Consider the following 17,504-nt stretch of genomic DNA (forward strand, 5'->3'; position numbering starts at 1 on the left):
TAGTTTCTCCTTGCTACTACTTCATTATAGAAAGGAAAGAGGAAACCCACAAAACACTCTTGTAATGGATTGTAGTGACATGAAAACTTTTGTATTTCGCTACAACATCATGGCCCAATGGTAAGGACAGACTCCTTCCTGCATCCAGGTTGTGAGTTCGAATTTTACTGGAGGAAATTAAGTAATGATTTCTGGATACTAACACGGATATGGACCTATGCTTTAGGGCCTATTTGCATATACCCCAGATTAATCAAAAAAAAAAAAAAAACATTCGTATTTTCACTATTTTATTTTTTCGTTGAATAAAGATTCGTGTACATATAAATATTCATGAACAAAGCTCAGAAAAAGGAACCGATCGAAATGACAAAAGGACTAGCTTCTCTTTTTCTTAGTGATCTGAGCTTCATCTCCAAACACAAGCTCCTGAGCTCACATTCTATGAATAGAGAGACGACACACAACATGGTCAAAGCATAAATCAGAGAACTCAGGAAAGCTAAAAACGTTTCTTGTTGTACCTTTCAATAGCACGAGGGCTAATGGGAACCACGCCAGAAGGTGTCACAAGGGCATCGATCATAACATCATTAGGTGTTACAGGGATACTTCCGTCCTCAAGAATCTGAGGCGAGTATGACAATGCAACTGCAATAGGATAAAAAAGACTGATTAGCTTATTTCTCTGTTGACAATATTCCGTACTATCAGTTTGATTGTGCTCTATACCCATAAGTGGATTGCTCCAGTCGTTTTCCTTTGCACGGTCCTGGTATCTCTTCAAGAAAGTGTCGTAGTATCTTTTTCCCCCATATAAACAAGTAGAACAGGTTAGACTCCACCATGACAAAGCGATTCTAATTGCAAGTATGAAACTACATTGGGGTGGATGGAAAGATTTTGTGTTGTGACATAACGCAAAGAGAAAAGTGAAACTTATACTGTGTAAATCTCTTCATTATTACCACTAGTAAGAAGGTCAAGGCGAACTTACCCACCCCCACGACCTAAACGTCGTCCACATCTGTCAAACGCAAGACCTGACCACAATGAGTTGAAAATAAAATTTCATAAGACACAGAGAGATAAAGACAAAAAAATGGAAAAACAACTCTTTTTAAAATACCTGGCAAGATGAATAGATCGATTGGTTCATCAGTTTGCATCACTGTCCACAGAAAGAAAAAAAAAACACAAAGTGTCATCTCTAGCCGGTGTGATAATACTTATTATGAGGTGGGAGCAGCATAGAATAAATAAAAAAGGACGCTAACCATCTTCACGATCATTCCCGTGAGCATCAACGGGAGCTGGTTCCAAAATATTCATAGAGTTTGCAATGAGGTCATCCATATGAGATATGTGAAGCATACGCATGTTACTGTTCTTATCCTCTACCCAAGGTACATATAGCTTTTTCTGCGCCATTGTATTTGAGTCTAAACAAGAAACAAAATGCAACAATAAATTATTGAAAGTACTGAGATTCTTGCATTGAAAGTAAGTATCAATAACATAGACAGATATGCAATCTCATTTGTACTAATAGTAAGGCACATAACAATAAACCAAACACTAATCACAATTAGTCTGACTGATACAAATGAGCAGTAGTATTAGTAGTAGTACCAGGATGTTGCAGAATATTAGACAGGATTCTACAAGTGTCGACTTCATTGAGAGACTTGCAGCTAATGTAAGCGCACAATCTCCGACCTGATTTGAACCAAGGAGCTTCAAGAACAGTGTTCTGAATTGCATCATCTAGAATAGAACCAATCAAGATGATCACTGTTTGTTTGTTTACAAGAAAAGAAAGAATGAAAGATTAAACCTTGTTGGGTTCGGAGAGAAAGGGTCCATGGCTTTTAGGGATTTGCGGAGAGTGGAACGCACGGCCCGTTTCTGCTTGAAAATGGAATCGAGTTCCTCTTGGCTTTTGCTGGTGGTGCTCATGGCGACGGTAGTTGATAATCTGGAAACGGTTCGGGTCGAAATCTTGGAGAAGAGGAAGATTGATGATGATCTTTCTAGTGCTGTCGGGATACAAAAGACGCGAGCTCCAGTCATTTCATTACAAAAGCTTCGCCGGAACCTCCAAAAGTCGATACCACCACTCGAATCTACGTACTGTACGTACACATGTTACTCATTAAACCGAACCGGTAATCGAATTGATTTTGAAAAGCTTTCCAAACCAAACCGAAAATTACGGCTTTGTGAGTAAACAATCGCGCAGGAAAAATCAACATCACAAAACATTTGGCTCAAGATCTGCTTGTAGCAGCTGATCAGTTTCTGCTCGAAGGTCTCAAACGGCTTTGTGAGTACACAATCGCGCAGATAAAATACACAAAACCAAGGTATTTAGGTCACTAATTTCTGTGTATAACTAAAATAGACTTTGCTAATATGTTGGTGCAGGACATATGCGTGGAATTCATGTACGACTTATTAGATACATTCAATGCTTCAGCCTTAAGATGAGCATGCACTCTCTTCGTTCTTGGGCATTACACTAAGCTCAGCTCTGAACTGTGGTATGCAAAAACATCATTACATCATTTATACAATTTTAGAATTAAGCTTCTCTCTTACTTCTTCTTTTTTAAACGCAGGTTTCCCAATTTCATAAAGAAAATTATACCTGAAATTCGGAGTTACATCGCTGATATTCTCAAACGGCCAGTCCAAGTTAGCAGTAGCTAGTGCAACCATTGTATAAAAGAGATTCTTTTTTTTTTATTAGATAAGTGGTCTATATTTTGTAACTGCTTATATGTTCAATTCAATAATATCAAGAGGCCTCAACGTCATTTAAAAAAAAAAATCTTTATCAGAAAATCAATTAAGACCAGCTAAATAAAAGGTTGCTTTCTAAATAAATATCCAACCTAGGTCAATAAGATCAAATGTTGCATTCATGTCAGCATAATACCATGTAGGACCTGGTTATTATACCATTAAGTACAAAAACAAATCTGAGAAGGTTGGAAATTCACCTGCAGTCAAAAAAGTCTTTTATCTCACTCTTTTTTTTCTTGCCCGCTCCTTGCACACTTCCTTGCCCACCTTCTAGCACATTTACTTGCCTGCCTTCTTGCACACTTCCTTGTCCACCTTCTCTCGCAGACCTCTTTACCCAACGCTTGCTTGAACACTATCTCCTGTATTAGTGTACTTAACAAATACTTAACTGAACTAGTTTGGTTTACACTTACACCATTCCACACTAAACGTAAGCTCTGTAATGAAGAGAGAGATTCTTATTATAAGGGATAATAAGAATCTATTGTTGCATTTGATACCATTCTTCTCAACATAACAATCACATTATTCAAGTAACTTGTAAACGGGAAACCCATCTTTATTAACAAAAATCTCTGAAGCTTGTGGTTTAGGAAATAACTTAGAACATTTTATATTTTCACATATGGAGAATTCATATTAGCAATTCCACGTGTGGATCATTAATATTTTCTTTAATCTTTTAGCAAAAAAAAAAAAAAAAAATTCCATGTGGATCATGGATCATCATATCTTTAGTGATATTATAAATTTATGATCTTATTTTTATCTGAAATCTCAACTGAAATAATCTTATCAATATCATTAGTAGTCAGAAATTTGGAAGAAGAATATGAGCATGTGGATTTTTTTTTTATGAAATTGAATAGTATACATTGTTGAAATAAATAAAAAATAAAGAAACAAAATCTTAGTAGTCTGCTTAATAGTAAGAGCATCTCCATCGATCCAGCTCTATTTTATATTTTAAAATGAAGTAAAAGTAAATATGGAGTAACAAATGCTCTAACACAATTTCATATCTCACTCCATTTTGAAGTTTACTCCATAAACGGATTAATCTATTTTTTTGTTCATTATTCCATTATGGAGTAGGATTTGAACAATTTTACTTCATATTCATGTTTACTGTATTTTAGAAGGAAAAATAGAGTTTTACATTAGAGATGCTCTAAGAGTATTAAAAACATAAATGAATGCTCCAAATATAAACACTTACACTAAACATTTTCTTCCCAGTATATTCTTTTTGGTTAAATCATTCATCATGTTTCAGCATTCTGTGAGACTTTATGCCTACAACAAAGATAAGTAGTACACATGAATTAACAAAAAAAAATCTTAACAATTCATTATGAACTTAGGAAAAATATGCATGTCTAGTAAACACTGATATATAAGTCTTCTTCTGTAGAAATTTTTTCATTTAGGAAACTTTTGCAATTGCAAATTTACGAAAGAAAAATTCTAAAGAATAAACAAAATCTTTCATTTAGAAGTCTTCTCTTATAAATAATTAATTATTTTTGTTTTTGAAAATTTTTCGATAATACAAGAGAACACTATTAGAGAAGTAATCTAATATCTACACATGTTTTTTATAACATTACAAAGATTTTATGTGACGGTAATAAGATGAAAATCTTCTTTGAAAACTCAAATATATGCAAAACTTCAAGTAATTGCAAAACTAATATGTTTATTAATCAATCCCAAAACTAATCTGCTGACCAAATATTGAAGTCTTTTTATTTTATTTTATTTTGTTACAAAGAAAATTTAGAAAACTTATATAAAACTTTTCTACGAAACACACAAAATAGTCGGTTGCAAAATAATAGGTTATGGATCCGAAAATAAAATATTCAGAAATCCAGATCTGGAAATAAAATATTCAGGAAATCTGAATTGGATCTGATATCTTGATTTTTTGGTTATGATATCTAAATTCGTCTAGATATTGTATTATCATTGTGTATCTAGATTCATATTTTTTTAATTATATATATATATATATATATATATATATATATATATATATATTAAAATAGTAAAATTTTATGAATGAATTCTCCGTAAACCACATATCTAGATTTTGATACCATAAATTTTTTAGATATCCGGATCGGTTCTACACATATCTAGATCTTGAAATCATCAATTTCTTGGATATCTGGGTCGGTCTCACCCTTATGATAAATATTATCATAAATGGTTTGTTTGGCAATACCAAACAACCACTCCCATTCAAAGGGCTAGAGAAAAAAAAAAGAAGCTGTATTATCATCAACAAGAGAGATCTTGGATTTTGATTTCAAAATACAGGTAATGTGTCTGGGGAATTTTTCCTTGTATAGTTTCTAAAAACCGTTTGAATCATATGGATCCTAGTCTCTGTTTTTGTTTTCCCCCTTTGTATAGCAATTTTTGAGGAAACAGACAATGAATGAATGAATCTTATGTAGGGAACGAAGAGTTGGAGTAAAAGCTGTAGAGAGACTAAAATCAATCAAGCTTCTTCTTCTTCTTCTCCGCCATGGATGTACCCACTTGAACAACCCCCAAAAAATTAAAAATAAAATCATCTCTTCGATTTCACTCGAAAAAACCCTTGTCCTTTTGAAACAGAGATCTCGATGACGACTTCTCACATACCGTCCTTTAACCACATGTCGTCGTCGTCGTCACCTACTCCTCCTCTGATCCCTAAGCCCGAGCCAGTAACTGATTCCACCGACCTACAAACTCCGATTCCTACCTCATCCTCTCCTCCCAACTTGTACACCGAGTTCAACAACGTAGCAGAGACTTTCCGCTCAGCTTTCGCACAACGCCTCAAACGCCACGATGACGTCACGGTTCTCAATTCCCTAACCGGCGCAATCGTAACCGTTCCAGAAGAGCAAGACCCCGTTCCGGTTAGTGTCCCTTCACCCTCCCTCGTAACTCGAAAGCCGAAGCCTCAGGAACGGTCCTCTGAGCTGGTGAGGATCACCGACGTCGGGCCCGAGGGAGAGAGACAGTTCCGAGAGGTCGTTAGAAAGACGAGGATGATCTACGACTCCCTCAGGATCTTCTTGATCCTCGAGGAGTTGCGCGAGGACTTCGCCATGGGAAGTGGCAGCAGCAGCAGGAGGAGAGGCAGGGCCGACAGCAAAGCCGCGTCGATGATGAAAGAGCGTTTCTTGTGGCTCAACCGCGACAAACGCATCGTGGGTTCGATCCCCGGAGTCCAGGTCGGAGACATCTTCTTCTTCAGGCTTGAGCTTTGCGTCATGGGTTTGCACGGGCAGACGCAGGCAGGGATTGATTATCTCATAGGGAGCAGGAGCTCCAACGGAGAGCCCATCGCCACGAGCGTGATCGTCTCCGGTGGGTACGAGGATGATGATGATCGAGGGGATGTGATTATCTACACGGGGCACGGAGGGCAGGACAAGCTCGGGAGGCAGGCTGAGCATCAGAAGCTCGAAGGTGGGAACTTGGCGATGGAGAGGAGTATGTATTACGGGATTGAGGTGAGAGTCGTTCGTGGGTTCAAGTACGAGAACTCGGTTTCGAGCAAAGTGTATGTCTACGACGGGCTGTTTAGGATTGTTGATTCGTGGTTCGATGTTGGGAAGTCTGGGTTTGGTGTTTTCAAGTTTAGGTTGGAGAGGATAGGAGGGCAGGTGGAGATGGGTACTTCGGTTTTGAAGTTCGCCAAGACTCTTAAAACCAACCCTTTGTCTGTGAGACCGAGTGGTTACATCAGCTTCGATATCTCCAACAGGAAGGAGAAAGCTCCTGTTTATTTGTTTAACGACATTGATGATGATCGAGAGCCTTTGTACTACGAGTATCTCGCGAGCGCTTCTTTTCCTCGTGGGATATTGTTTCAACGGAGTGGTGATGATGGTGCGGGTGGATGCGACTGTATCAACGGTTGTGGGAGTGGCTGCCTTTGCGAGATGAAGAACGGAGGTCAGTTCGCTTATGATTACAGTGGGAATCTGATAAGAATGCGGCCGGTGATACACGAGTGCGGACCGGCTTGTAAGTGCCCTCCGAGTTGTCGAAACCGCGTCACTCAGAAGGGTCTGAGGAGCAGTCTCGAGGTGTTTAGGTCGGTGGAGACCGGCTGGGGAGTTCGGTCTTTGGATATATTACATGCCGGTGCTTTTATATGCGAGTATGTCGGGGTTGCTTTGACGAGGGAGCAAGCCAGCATTCTGACCATGAATGGCGATACTCTGGTGTACCCTGCTCGGTTTTCTTCGGCTAGATGGAAAGCTTGGGGAGATTTGTCTGAGGTCTTTCCTGACGATTACGAGCGGCGACCACCGCCTTCGTATCCTCAGATCCCTCCTGTTGATTTTGCGATGGATGTTTCCAAGTTGAGGAATGTTGCTTGTTACATAAGCCACAGTACTGATTCGAATGTGATTGTCCAGTTTGTGCTGCATGATCACAATAACATCATGTTTCCTCGTGTTATGCTTTTCGCCGCTGAGAACATTCCTCCCATGACTGAGCTCAGCCTTGATTATGGAGTATCTGATGATGAATGGAGCCCCAAGCTCGCCATTTGTAACTAAACTCACTCCTTGACCAGTCCACTCCGCCGCCTTATTTTTCAAGGTAAAATCGGTTTAACAAGTTTCCAATAAGTTAACGCTGCGTAAATTGGTCTCTGATTTCATTTAAACGAATATAGTCTTTGTTTGAGAGACAGTTTGTCGTGAGTTTCTTCTGTTTTGCTCCTGCACTTAAAAACAAAAACCCTAAGGATGTGCTGGAAGTCCTAGTTATCTTCATCTCACGCCGTTATTGATTGGTTTCTTGCAGATTGAAATGACGCCGTGTCTAATCTTTTGTTTTGGTTGGTCGCATGAAGTAAAGAAGGAAAGCAGTCTGTGCAGAAGGATCAAGGTTTGATAAGGACTCCATTCCTCCCATTTGTGTACGTTTTTTTGGAGTTTTGTGTATGTTTACACAATTTGGGAGTCAAAAATGTTTTTAGGGGTATTTTAGTGTACAAAACTCAAGAAGGATGTTTCTTTTTGTCTGTACCGGTTTGCTCTTGACATGTTTCTATGAAGTGAAGTGAAACAATATTATTATCCTTCTTGTCTCTCTCAAAGTATATATGATTTGAAGAATGAAGCAAAAAGAGATATTGGGTTATTTAAGTAGCAAGAAAAAACAGATGAGCAAAAGAACCGTAGATAAATAAAAAAAGACAAATATAAGACAATGGAGAATTCATAGAAGCAAACAGTGCACATAAAATGGTTGTTGGCAGGAACTGGTGTATTTGTATTTGGTTATTAGCCTTTTTGTGTTAATCTTGATAAAGTTTTTACTACACAAAAGGTTTACAATTAGTGAGTGTTCTTTTACAAACACTAGACAGTAGACATCCATGCTTTACAGTTTACACAGTTAAAAGTAAAAAGCCTAAACACTTGGACATTCTAGACAGGGCTTTGATTGATCAAAGAAAAAAAAAAGACAGGGCTTTGTAAAGGCCCAAACTTGTGCTCAGCCAGAGCTCTAACCATTGTGGTCCGAAAAGAGACTATTCTGAGCAGCCATTGATTTGCTTCCTCTCGTCACGTTCTCTTGTTTTTGGGGGGTTATTTTCTTCTACGCTCACCATCAAAGACAGGATCGTCAATTGCCTTGCCTACCCCTCTCTCTCTCTCTCTCTCTAGGTACTTCTTCTCTTCCCCCAATTATTACATTTTTTTTCTTACCAAATCGATTAGCATTCGAGTCAACTGTGTAAGTACGTTTTCGTTCTTCATCTGTGTTCCCGAACATGTTTTTTATCCTACAAGTGTACCTGAAACTGTCATCATTGTCTCGTTCAAAAACTGCGCTTTGATATTTAGATTTGTAGCCGATCTTTGTTTGTTTCTTTCGTTCAGAAACTCTGCCCTTTGATATTTAGATTTGTAGCTGATCTTTGTTTCTTTCGTTGAAATTAGAATTCCTTTTGATTGCGATCTGCGAAACCAATGTTCAAATTCTCCGGTTCCTAGTGGTGTTCCATTCTTTGTTTGTTCAAAGTTATATTTAGCTCAAAACAATCTTTCCTGAAATCAAATTGTTTGTTTTGATCTTAGATGCATCCATGTAATCTCTTACCCCCTATAAAGTGCAATCCTTTTATTTGTTTTTTTTTCTTTTAACAATGTTCAAGAAATTCTCTATTCGGTTATTATGCTTTTTATAAGTAAATTATTGACCGATTTTCGAAAATGTTCAGGAAAAATCGTTTTGTTTAGGTGTAATTTGCTGCCTAGTCCGATTTTTAGAACATAATCTCTCGTTACAAAAAAAAAAAACTGACGTTTTGGGTGTCTCTGCTCGAACATAATCTTGTATAATGAATAATGAATACAAAACATTAATGATTTTGGGTTTGATTTGGTTTGGTTCATCTTTGTTCTGAGTAATTCATTCTTCAATCTTTGTTTTTTTTTTTGGTTTTAAGATTTTCTTGATGGTAAAAGCATATAAACAAGAGCATGTCTACAAGCATCCGTGGGAGCGGGTGAGTGCTGCCTCCTGGAGGAAGTTTGCTGACCCTGAAAACAAACGCATCCTTTCCCATATCCTCGAAGTCGACACCTTGAACCGCAAACTCGACACTGTCACCGGGAAACTCCACACCACCCGTGCACTCACCATTCATGCTCCCGGTCCTTGGTTCCTTCACCGGATCATAGGCCAGGACATCTGTCACTGTGTTGAATCTACTGTTGTGGATGCCAAATCACGTTCTATGCAGGTTTATCTTCGCCTTCTCTATGCTTTCTTCTTCTTCCTCCTAGCTTGATTGGAATGAAGCATTTAATAGTTGAGTTGTGACGGGGCATAGACAACCTTAGATTAGCTTTTATATATTGCAGTAGTGTTGGTGAAACATGGCCTAGTTTGTAAGATGAGAAACTGGTTTTAGTTTCTTGTAATCTGTTTTGACTGAAGCTTGATTTGTCATGATAAAGTTTTTGTTTCTAGAAGAACAATCATAGAGGAGTATCTATGTTGGCCTAATACATCAGTTAGTAGGCTTGTAAACATGGAGAAAAAAGATGTCTTAAGTTAATGATTTCGTTTTCATTCAGCTTACAACAAAGAACATTACTCTCAAAAAGTTCATTGAAGTGGAGGAGAGGATAAGATACGATCCTCATCCAGAAAATCCGTCGGCCTGGACGGTTTGTAGCCAGGAGACAAGCATTCGAATCAAACCCTTGTCGGCTCTGGCCTCAATGGCTGAGAAAGTTGAGCAGAAGTGCGCCGAGAAGTTCATGCAAAACAGCGTGAAAGGGCGAGAGGTTATGGAGAGGATTTGTAGGTATATGGAAGCAGAGTCCGCTCCAGTCTGAAGATCCAAACCTATTGTAAGATTCCAGTATCTTGGCGTTTGGTATTATTTTTGTAGTAATTCAAGAGGACTACATGTTGGAGTCATGGTAGTAATAAAATCTATGAGACAGTTAAGATCAAGTTGCTGTTTCTTTTTTTTTTCAGCTACTTCTCTGGTTTGTGTTAGCAACGAATGTTGTTGAGCAGAGAAGCTTTTTATCCAATTTTGATTTTAAGTCATCTGATCCAGTTGGGCCTGACCCAGTCTACACCCTTCAAACAAATTATAATTCAACCACTAACTAAAAGCCCTAATTTATCGATATATACTGTGCACATTATAGATTATTGCCATATTGTCCCTCTCAACTGACCGGGAAACCGTCTGATGTTTTATTTAAAAAAGGAGAAAAGGCGACTGTTCATTTTACTTCGTGGTCGTTTGATTTTCACCCAATTAAATACATTATTTTATTTTACTTCTTTCTTGGATACGGTGAATAGTATCGTCTTCTTCACACAACTTCATCATCTCCGTCTACCATTATCAAAACTCGTCGGATCCCATTCTCTGTTCTTCACCAAAAATTTCTTCCATCGCTTCTCGCAGTTCCGTACAGTGGTGTCAAACCCAGATTTAGTTAAAAGCGGATTTACACATTACAACGGGCTACTCGTCACCGTTATCAAGTAAGCTCGCATCTACTTCTTTATACGACTGAAATTTGTTGGGGTTTACAACCTATATGACAGTCAATTTTGTTGTACGGTACTTGATTGTTTTCATTTTTGACTTAGCGGTTTCATGGTTTTAACCAACCACATATACTCATCTACTTAGGATCTTAGGTTTCGATTTACCTTCTCCCCTGCACAGGTTATCAAATAAATTTTGTTTAAGAATTTACCTTCTCCCCTGCACAGGTTATCTATTTCCACAGATTACACCAACTAACACGATGACCATAATATACTACATACCATAGAATAGTATGTTATAAGGTGAGGAGCATCCTCAATTATGAAATCTTTTCATTCTTCTAATTTTTCAGGGGGTTGTACTTTAGTATATCAGATGTTATAGTATTAAATATATGGAGAATCTTGGTCACTTCATATGCGGTCAAAACAGTAGACCGTATGCGGTTAGGAATGGGTGTGACGTGGTTAATTTTCTTCCCTCAAATCTGTACAGTGCACGGTAAATACAAACCATATTTATTTGGATTTACGTGGACTTACCTTTTCTCTTTCACCGTCTACTTATTTGTCGCAGGGTTATAACCGGAGGAAAGTAGGCACAATTGTTAGTTTCTTAATTCAGTCAAAATCAATACTCTGCACCTAATTAACTTGTCAAACTTAGATATCTCGCAAATAAGCCTTTTTCTTTATTGCAAAAGAAAAATATACATAACATGTATCATAACAAAAACCAGTACATATAAATAGCGTAAAATATGGTTGAACTAAAAAAAAAAGAAGGTAAAATATATCATATGATACATTTTTATTAGCACCCAGATATAACGAACTATTCATTAAAGAAATATATTTAAATGAAAAATCAGAAACTGATAAATATCAGTTAAAATGACTAATCAAAATTACATATTTAATGAAATATGGCTTTAGAAATATCAGTAAAAAAGTAGAAGATTTTATATCTATGAATTAAGTTTAAGAAAATTTTGTAATTTAGATTACTTAGTTCCATATGTATATATGTTAATCATTTTTGACATCACTTATGTAATGTTATTTAGATTACTTAGTTCCATATGTATATATGATTGAATATATCTTCTAGCTTTATTCTTATGACTATTTATTATAGTTTAAACACATTGTAAAATGTTAATATTCTTATTAACTTGTACATTGAAACAACTATACTAGAACTTGTATAATAGAACTTTCAATTTGAAAATACTTTATAAATCTCATATTTTAACCCTTTATATGTGAAATGTTATATAAATGGTCATAGTCAAACTATTGAAACAAAAGAGTGTGGTCAAAGACAATTTACCATAAAATAAAGTCAAAGGTACATTTTGTTAATAGCTTAAAATTCTATCTCACATATACAGTATAATTTTAAACTTTACAATACTAGCAATAAATACTTTTTACACTATCTTTTTTTGACTGAATACTTCTTATACTATCTTATGGTGTTGCATTGCTTTTTTTTTCTTTTGTAACCATGGCTTCTTCTTCTCACGCCCGTCCTAAGAAACCTCTGCTAGTGATCGGAAGCATGACCAATTCCCGCAGTCGTCACCCTAAACCAGCCGGTTCAACTTCCGGTTACTCCTCCAATTCTGGACTGAAGAGAGATTCAAGAAACTATGATGACCGTCGTTATAATAACCTGCCTCCCAAGAAATCGATGGTTAACTCTAACAAGGGTAACAAAATTATGGTTGTGGAACTGGATGCTCCGAAGCTTTCTAGACAGTTTTGGAAAGCAGAAGATGAGGAGCCAATGCCTCGCTATTGTAATCAGATCTGACACTTCTTATAATTCGGTTAATATATAGATAACTTGAGATCTTGCATTTTCGTAATCCTGATTGTTATGTTTCGATAGGTAGGAGTGATGCTGAGGTCAGGGTTCATACACAGTTTCTTCATGCCAACGCCACAATCCACAAGTCGGCGCTTGGAGCTTCGGCTGAACTTCGAGACAATTCTCTAGAGGAGGTATGTCCATATGCTATAATACACAATCTTCCTTAGTCAATTTGTTAGGGTGCATTAGTCAATGATGGGTCTATTACATAGAGACTTTGAAATTAATGCAAACACGGATGTTCGATGCGTTGAATTAACTTGATAATTAGTTTGGCTCTTGTATAACAAAAACTATTTGATCAATTTGATAGGTTTGTAATGAATGGGGCCACTTATCTTTGTACTAACTTTTGTTGTAGTATTTGAGCTTCTAATAATAAATCTATCTGCAACATAGGATGTTACACAATCAAGAGCTGTTGATACAATACCTGACATGGGGCTTGAGAACGGGAATCATGGACATGATATAAGGTTTACTCTCTCAAATAAAAACAACAATAAAAAAAATAATAATAATAATAATAATAATAATAATAATAATAATAATAATACACAAAAATGTTTGACAAAAAAAGATAATAAATAATGTTGTTAACTGCCAACAATAGCATTTCAATTGACATTTGCTCCTTCTAGTTTCAGCGAAACAGTGTCATGTAATGCAGCAGGCGAGTTGCAGAAGGTGAAAGAAGAACTAGCAAAACATGTGGCTAAGTTGCAGAGACAAAAAAGACAGCTTGAGTCGCAAGTAAACCTCTTTCTTCTTATATATTTTTCTTTTTTTTTATTGAGTATATTTTGGCTTATATATAGTAGACTTAAACTGTTTAAAATGAACCAGCTCAAAGAGTCTAAATGTACAATTCAAGATTTGGAGAAGACGCATAAGTTAAAAGATCACTCAGAAAAACTGGTGGCTGAGTTGATTAACCAGCTCAAACACTCAACAGCTAAGATTAAAAATTTAGAGAAGATGCACAATGTAAAAGAAGATGAATCAGCAAAAGTAGTGGCTGAGTTGCAGAAACAGAATGCACTGCTTAAGGAGGAATCGAAGAAGGTAAAAGATGAATCGACAAAACTGGTGGCGAAGCTGCAGAGACAGAAAGCACTTCTTGAGATCCAATCAGAGAAGGTAGAATATATATGTTGAATATGAATCGCAATATGGTTTTTTGGTATCATAGATTTAATTGTTTGATATGAACCAGCTAAAACAGTCTGAAGCTAAGAATCAAGATCTGGAGTATAAGTTAAAGAATGCAGCGGAGGATTTCTTTCAAGAAAGAGCCAACAGAGATAGTACTGAGCATGACTTGAGGAACAAACTACGGGTTAGTCCTTCTTTACCAAAAAAAAAACATCACTACTTTGTTATTAGCTCCATGCATACTCACACATCATTTTGGTAATGCTATAGGAAGCTTTATCTACCATCCATACGCTAACATCAAAAGTGAATCGTCTGGAAGCTGAAAAACCCTAATTGTAAGAAGAAGATGATAACATGCATATGCATTGGTAAGCTCAGGTTTTAAAACTCATTTCTAGGGTTATAAGTGCTGTACAACAATTTATATAATATCCTTTAGCTGAAATGTACATTCATTTAACTTGAGTGGAAGACTTTACTTTATATAAAAATCTTGATTGAACAAAAGTCCATCAAAACCAAATCTTTAGGTTCTGTAATGGAAGAGTAATTTACATATTAATAAGTAAATCAATCACACACAAACGCAAGCAAAGGAGATCACCAAAAAAAACATAGAGAAGCAGAAAGCCAAAACAGAGAGAAGAAGAAAGCCAAATCTGGAGGTAAAATGATCCCTAAGAATTGTGATCACTGGGAGGGAAACGTGGAAGATAAGGTATCCAAGTGGTGGGATCTTTCCAGTCAAACGCGGGCAATGCTGGATTAGGGTTTGCTAAAGGAAGAAAAGGGAAAGGAAAGGAAGGAAGAGGAGGCAGAGTAGGCAACGGTGGGAGAGTGGAGTACGGCCAAGGGAACCAGTACGGTGGCATGTAAGGCCAGAAGAACTTGGAGTCTCTAAACTTCTTCTCCACCTTCTCTTCCTCCTTCTCTCGCCCGTGATGTTGTCTCTTTCCGCCGCTGCAAAGTGTGGCGTTTTTGTGAGATGGTTTGTAGCTGAGTGCGCTTAAGCTGTAGATACAGACACGATCTTGCTTTGACTTGATGGATACTTCGTTGGTTGCTGTCTGAAAAACAGGGATGTTGCAGCCGATGTTGATGTTGGAAGGGCTGAGTAGCTTGGCGCTGCACTGAGAAGCTATGGCGATTCCGTCCACGCAATCTATCCCGTCGACGTGAGGGATCTCGAGCTTGTAAACGCCGCTTCTGTTTGTTGTTCTGTTCACTGATATGTTCACTTCCTCTGTTGTCTTTGGTGAGCTTGCTTTGAATCTACAGTTGACATGTACATCCACTCCTGATAGAGAAACAGAGACAAGACTTGGTTTACCGGTTTGAATCAAACCGGAATTACATCAAGAAAACCAATTCAAACCGACTAGCCAATCGTAATTAACCAATCCCAATGTTCAAGAAATACATAGGATGTGGTTTATGTGCCTTATTGAGATTTTTTGTTTAGGTGGATGCCTAGACCTAGAACGCTTGAATCTATTTTTTTTAAAGATCGTTTCGTTTAGACTCGATTTTTGTACACAGATTTTTAGAATAATGGTCAAATCCTAAGTAACAAGATAAGTTTATGTAATGTTATTTAAATCAAAGTCTCTGACCTTGTAAGAAATAGCTTTGTCTTGAGAAAGTGTTGCTTGAACAAGTGTCACAGTAGACAACTCCGACGACTGTGATACTTGATGAAGGATACGAGCTTACTTCCCGAGGTGGCCGGTTACGGCCACGGCCAAAAGCTTGATGTGTCAAGCAAGAAGCTAGGAGGAGAAGACAGAGAAGTCGAAAATACATTGTGGCTAATCTCTTTCACTCTCTCTTTTCTCTCTATAAGTTCTTTTTGATGATAATGTATGCAAGTGTATGTGTGTGTGTGTGTGTATGTGATTGCAATATATTCAGTCCGTGATCTAGAATTTTTTGACCCCAACCACTGTTTAACTATAATTCTTTTATTCTATCCACTACCAAACAAAGACATGTGAAGAGCCTTTTTTGGCTCATTGTGCTGTTACAATGTGAAAAACATTCATGGAGAAGAGATTTGTTTGGTGTCCTTTGGCTTTACCCAAAAGAACCTTGATGTAGCGGAAGCCTTAAAGATAGAACTAGAGATCCGTTGATTCTTAGAATACCCGGAAAACTAGGATAATCACAAAGATCTTATTTAGTCTAAGAATGCCTAAGATCAATGTCTTCTTAAATTCGTTGAGATCACCAATGATCTACCGAAAACAAGGAACAACAAAGAGAAAACTCTTAACTTTTATTAATCAAATCATAACTGAATACAACCATAAGCCAAGACGGCTATATATATAAAACCATAAAACCCTAAAATATTAAAGATAATTATCTAAAATAATTAATAAAAACAATAATAAGATATTTGGAATATTTCCAAATATCTATCTACATCATTCTCTCCGGGTTGGAGAAGATTCGTCCTCGAATCTTGTTCATAGTCTTTGAATCCATCTTGTTTTCCAAGAAAAACTCTTCCTCGAATCTTCAATAGCATGTTTTGCACGACTTTTGCACGGATCTGTTTATAACATGAATATTCACAAATCCGTTTTTGCACAAACTTTGCACGCAGTAGATCATGCACGAAATCTTCATCAACACAATTTCGCCCTATTTTTGCACGGCTCTGATTTTCAAAAGATCCCTCTTTGAAGACAAACTCAATAACTTGAACATCATCTTCATACACGTCGTAGATCGGATCACCATAAATATCTCGACAGATCTCATGTTTCTCTTCTCTCTCAACAAAAGGACTTTCGCCCCGGATATGATAGATGCTAATACTCACCATGACATCCAGAATCGTTCTTCGATTGAGAAACCAAAGAAACGCGGCTCTGATACCAACTGATGTAGCGGAAGCCTTAAGAATAGAACTAGAGATCCGTTTATTCTAAGAATACCCGGATAACTAGGATAATCACAATGATCTTATTTAGTCTAAGAATGCCTAAGATCAATGTCTTCTTAAATTCGTTGAGATCACCAATGATCTACCGAAAACAAGGAACAAAAGAGAAAACTCTCAACTTTATTAATCAATCAAAAACTGAATACAACCATAAGCCAAGACGGCTATATATATAAAACCATAAAACCCTAAAATATTAAAGATAATTATCTAAAATAATTAATAAAAACAATAATAAAATATTTGGAATATTTCCAAATATCTATCTACATCATTATGTAGCGGAAGCCTTAAAAATAGAACTAGAGATCCGTTGATTCTGAGAATACCCGGAAAACTAGGATAAATCACAAAGATCTTATTTAGTCTAAGAATACCTAAGATCAATGTCTTCTTAAATTCGTTGAGATCACCAATGATCTACCGAAAACAAGGAACAAAGAGAAAACTCTCAATTTTATTAATCATATCATAAACTCCTAAACTGAATACAAACTTTAGCCTAGATGGCTATATATAATAAAACCATAAAATCCTAGAATAATAAAGATAATTATCAAAATAACTAATAAAATAAATAATAAATATTTGAAAATATTCCAAATATTTATCTACATCATTCTCTCCGGATTGGAAAGATTCGTCCTC

The 17,504-nt window shown here is 36.8% G+C and overlaps 3 protein-coding genes and 1 pseudogene across 6 annotated transcripts; 2 read left to right on the plus strand and 2 right to left on the minus strand.

Moving 5' to 3' along the window:
* Positions 1 to 277: 277 nt before the first annotated feature.
* On the minus strand, positions 278 to 2,092 carry LOC108841062 (5-formyltetrahydrofolate cyclo-ligase, mitochondrial-like; annotated as a pseudogene).
* Positions 2,093 to 4,925: 2,833 nt separating this feature from the next.
* Positions 4,926 to 7,915, plus strand: LOC108843436 (histone-lysine N-methyltransferase family member SUVH9). Its single transcript, XM_018616627.2, has 3 exons — positions 4,926 to 5,136; positions 5,277 to 7,431; positions 7,639 to 7,915. Exon 2 carries the CDS (start codon positions 5,448 to 5,450, stop codon positions 7,386 to 7,388), a length of 1,941 nt encoding a protein of 646 aa, XP_018472129.2. The 5' UTR covers positions 4,926 to 5,136; positions 5,277 to 5,447; the 3' UTR covers positions 7,389 to 7,431; positions 7,639 to 7,915.
* Positions 7,916 to 8,359: 444 nt separating this feature from the next.
* LOC108826354 (uncharacterized) lies at positions 8,360 to 10,410 on the plus strand. Of its 4 annotated transcripts, none has more exons than XM_018599746.2 (3): positions 8,360 to 8,507; positions 9,293 to 9,589; positions 9,927 to 10,410. In XM_018599746.2, exons 2-3 carry the CDS (start codon positions 9,302 to 9,304, stop codon positions 10,188 to 10,190), a joined length of 552 nt encoding a protein of 183 aa, XP_018455248.1. In that variant the 5' UTR covers positions 8,360 to 8,507; positions 9,293 to 9,301; the 3' UTR covers positions 10,191 to 10,410. The 4 variants fall into 4 exon arrangements, with proteins under 4 accessions (XP_018455248.1, XP_056858848.1, XP_018455262.1 ...); XM_057002868.1 differs by having other exon boundaries at positions 8,376 to 8,503; positions 9,291 to 9,589; XM_018599760.2 differs by having other exon boundaries at positions 8,390 to 8,577.
* A 3,957-nt stretch (positions 10,411 to 14,367) lies between these two features.
* Positions 14,368 to 15,781, minus strand: LOC108817394 (uncharacterized). Its single transcript, XM_018590066.2, has 2 exons — positions 15,520 to 15,781; positions 14,368 to 15,203 (listed from the first exon to the last, which is right to left on the minus strand). The coding sequence occupies exons 1-2, from the start codon at positions 15,707 to 15,709 to the stop codon at positions 14,584 to 14,586; spliced, it is 810 nt and encodes a 269-aa protein (XP_018445568.2). The 5' UTR covers positions 15,710 to 15,781; the 3' UTR covers positions 14,368 to 14,583.
* Positions 15,782 to 17,504: the final 1,723 nt, after the last annotated feature.

This window comes from Raphanus sativus, chromosome 2 (assembly GCF_000801105.2).
Source record: "Raphanus sativus cultivar WK10039 chromosome 2, ASM80110v3, whole genome shotgun sequence".
Classification (NCBI taxonomy): Eukaryota; Viridiplantae; Streptophyta; class Magnoliopsida; order Brassicales; family Brassicaceae; genus Raphanus; species Raphanus sativus.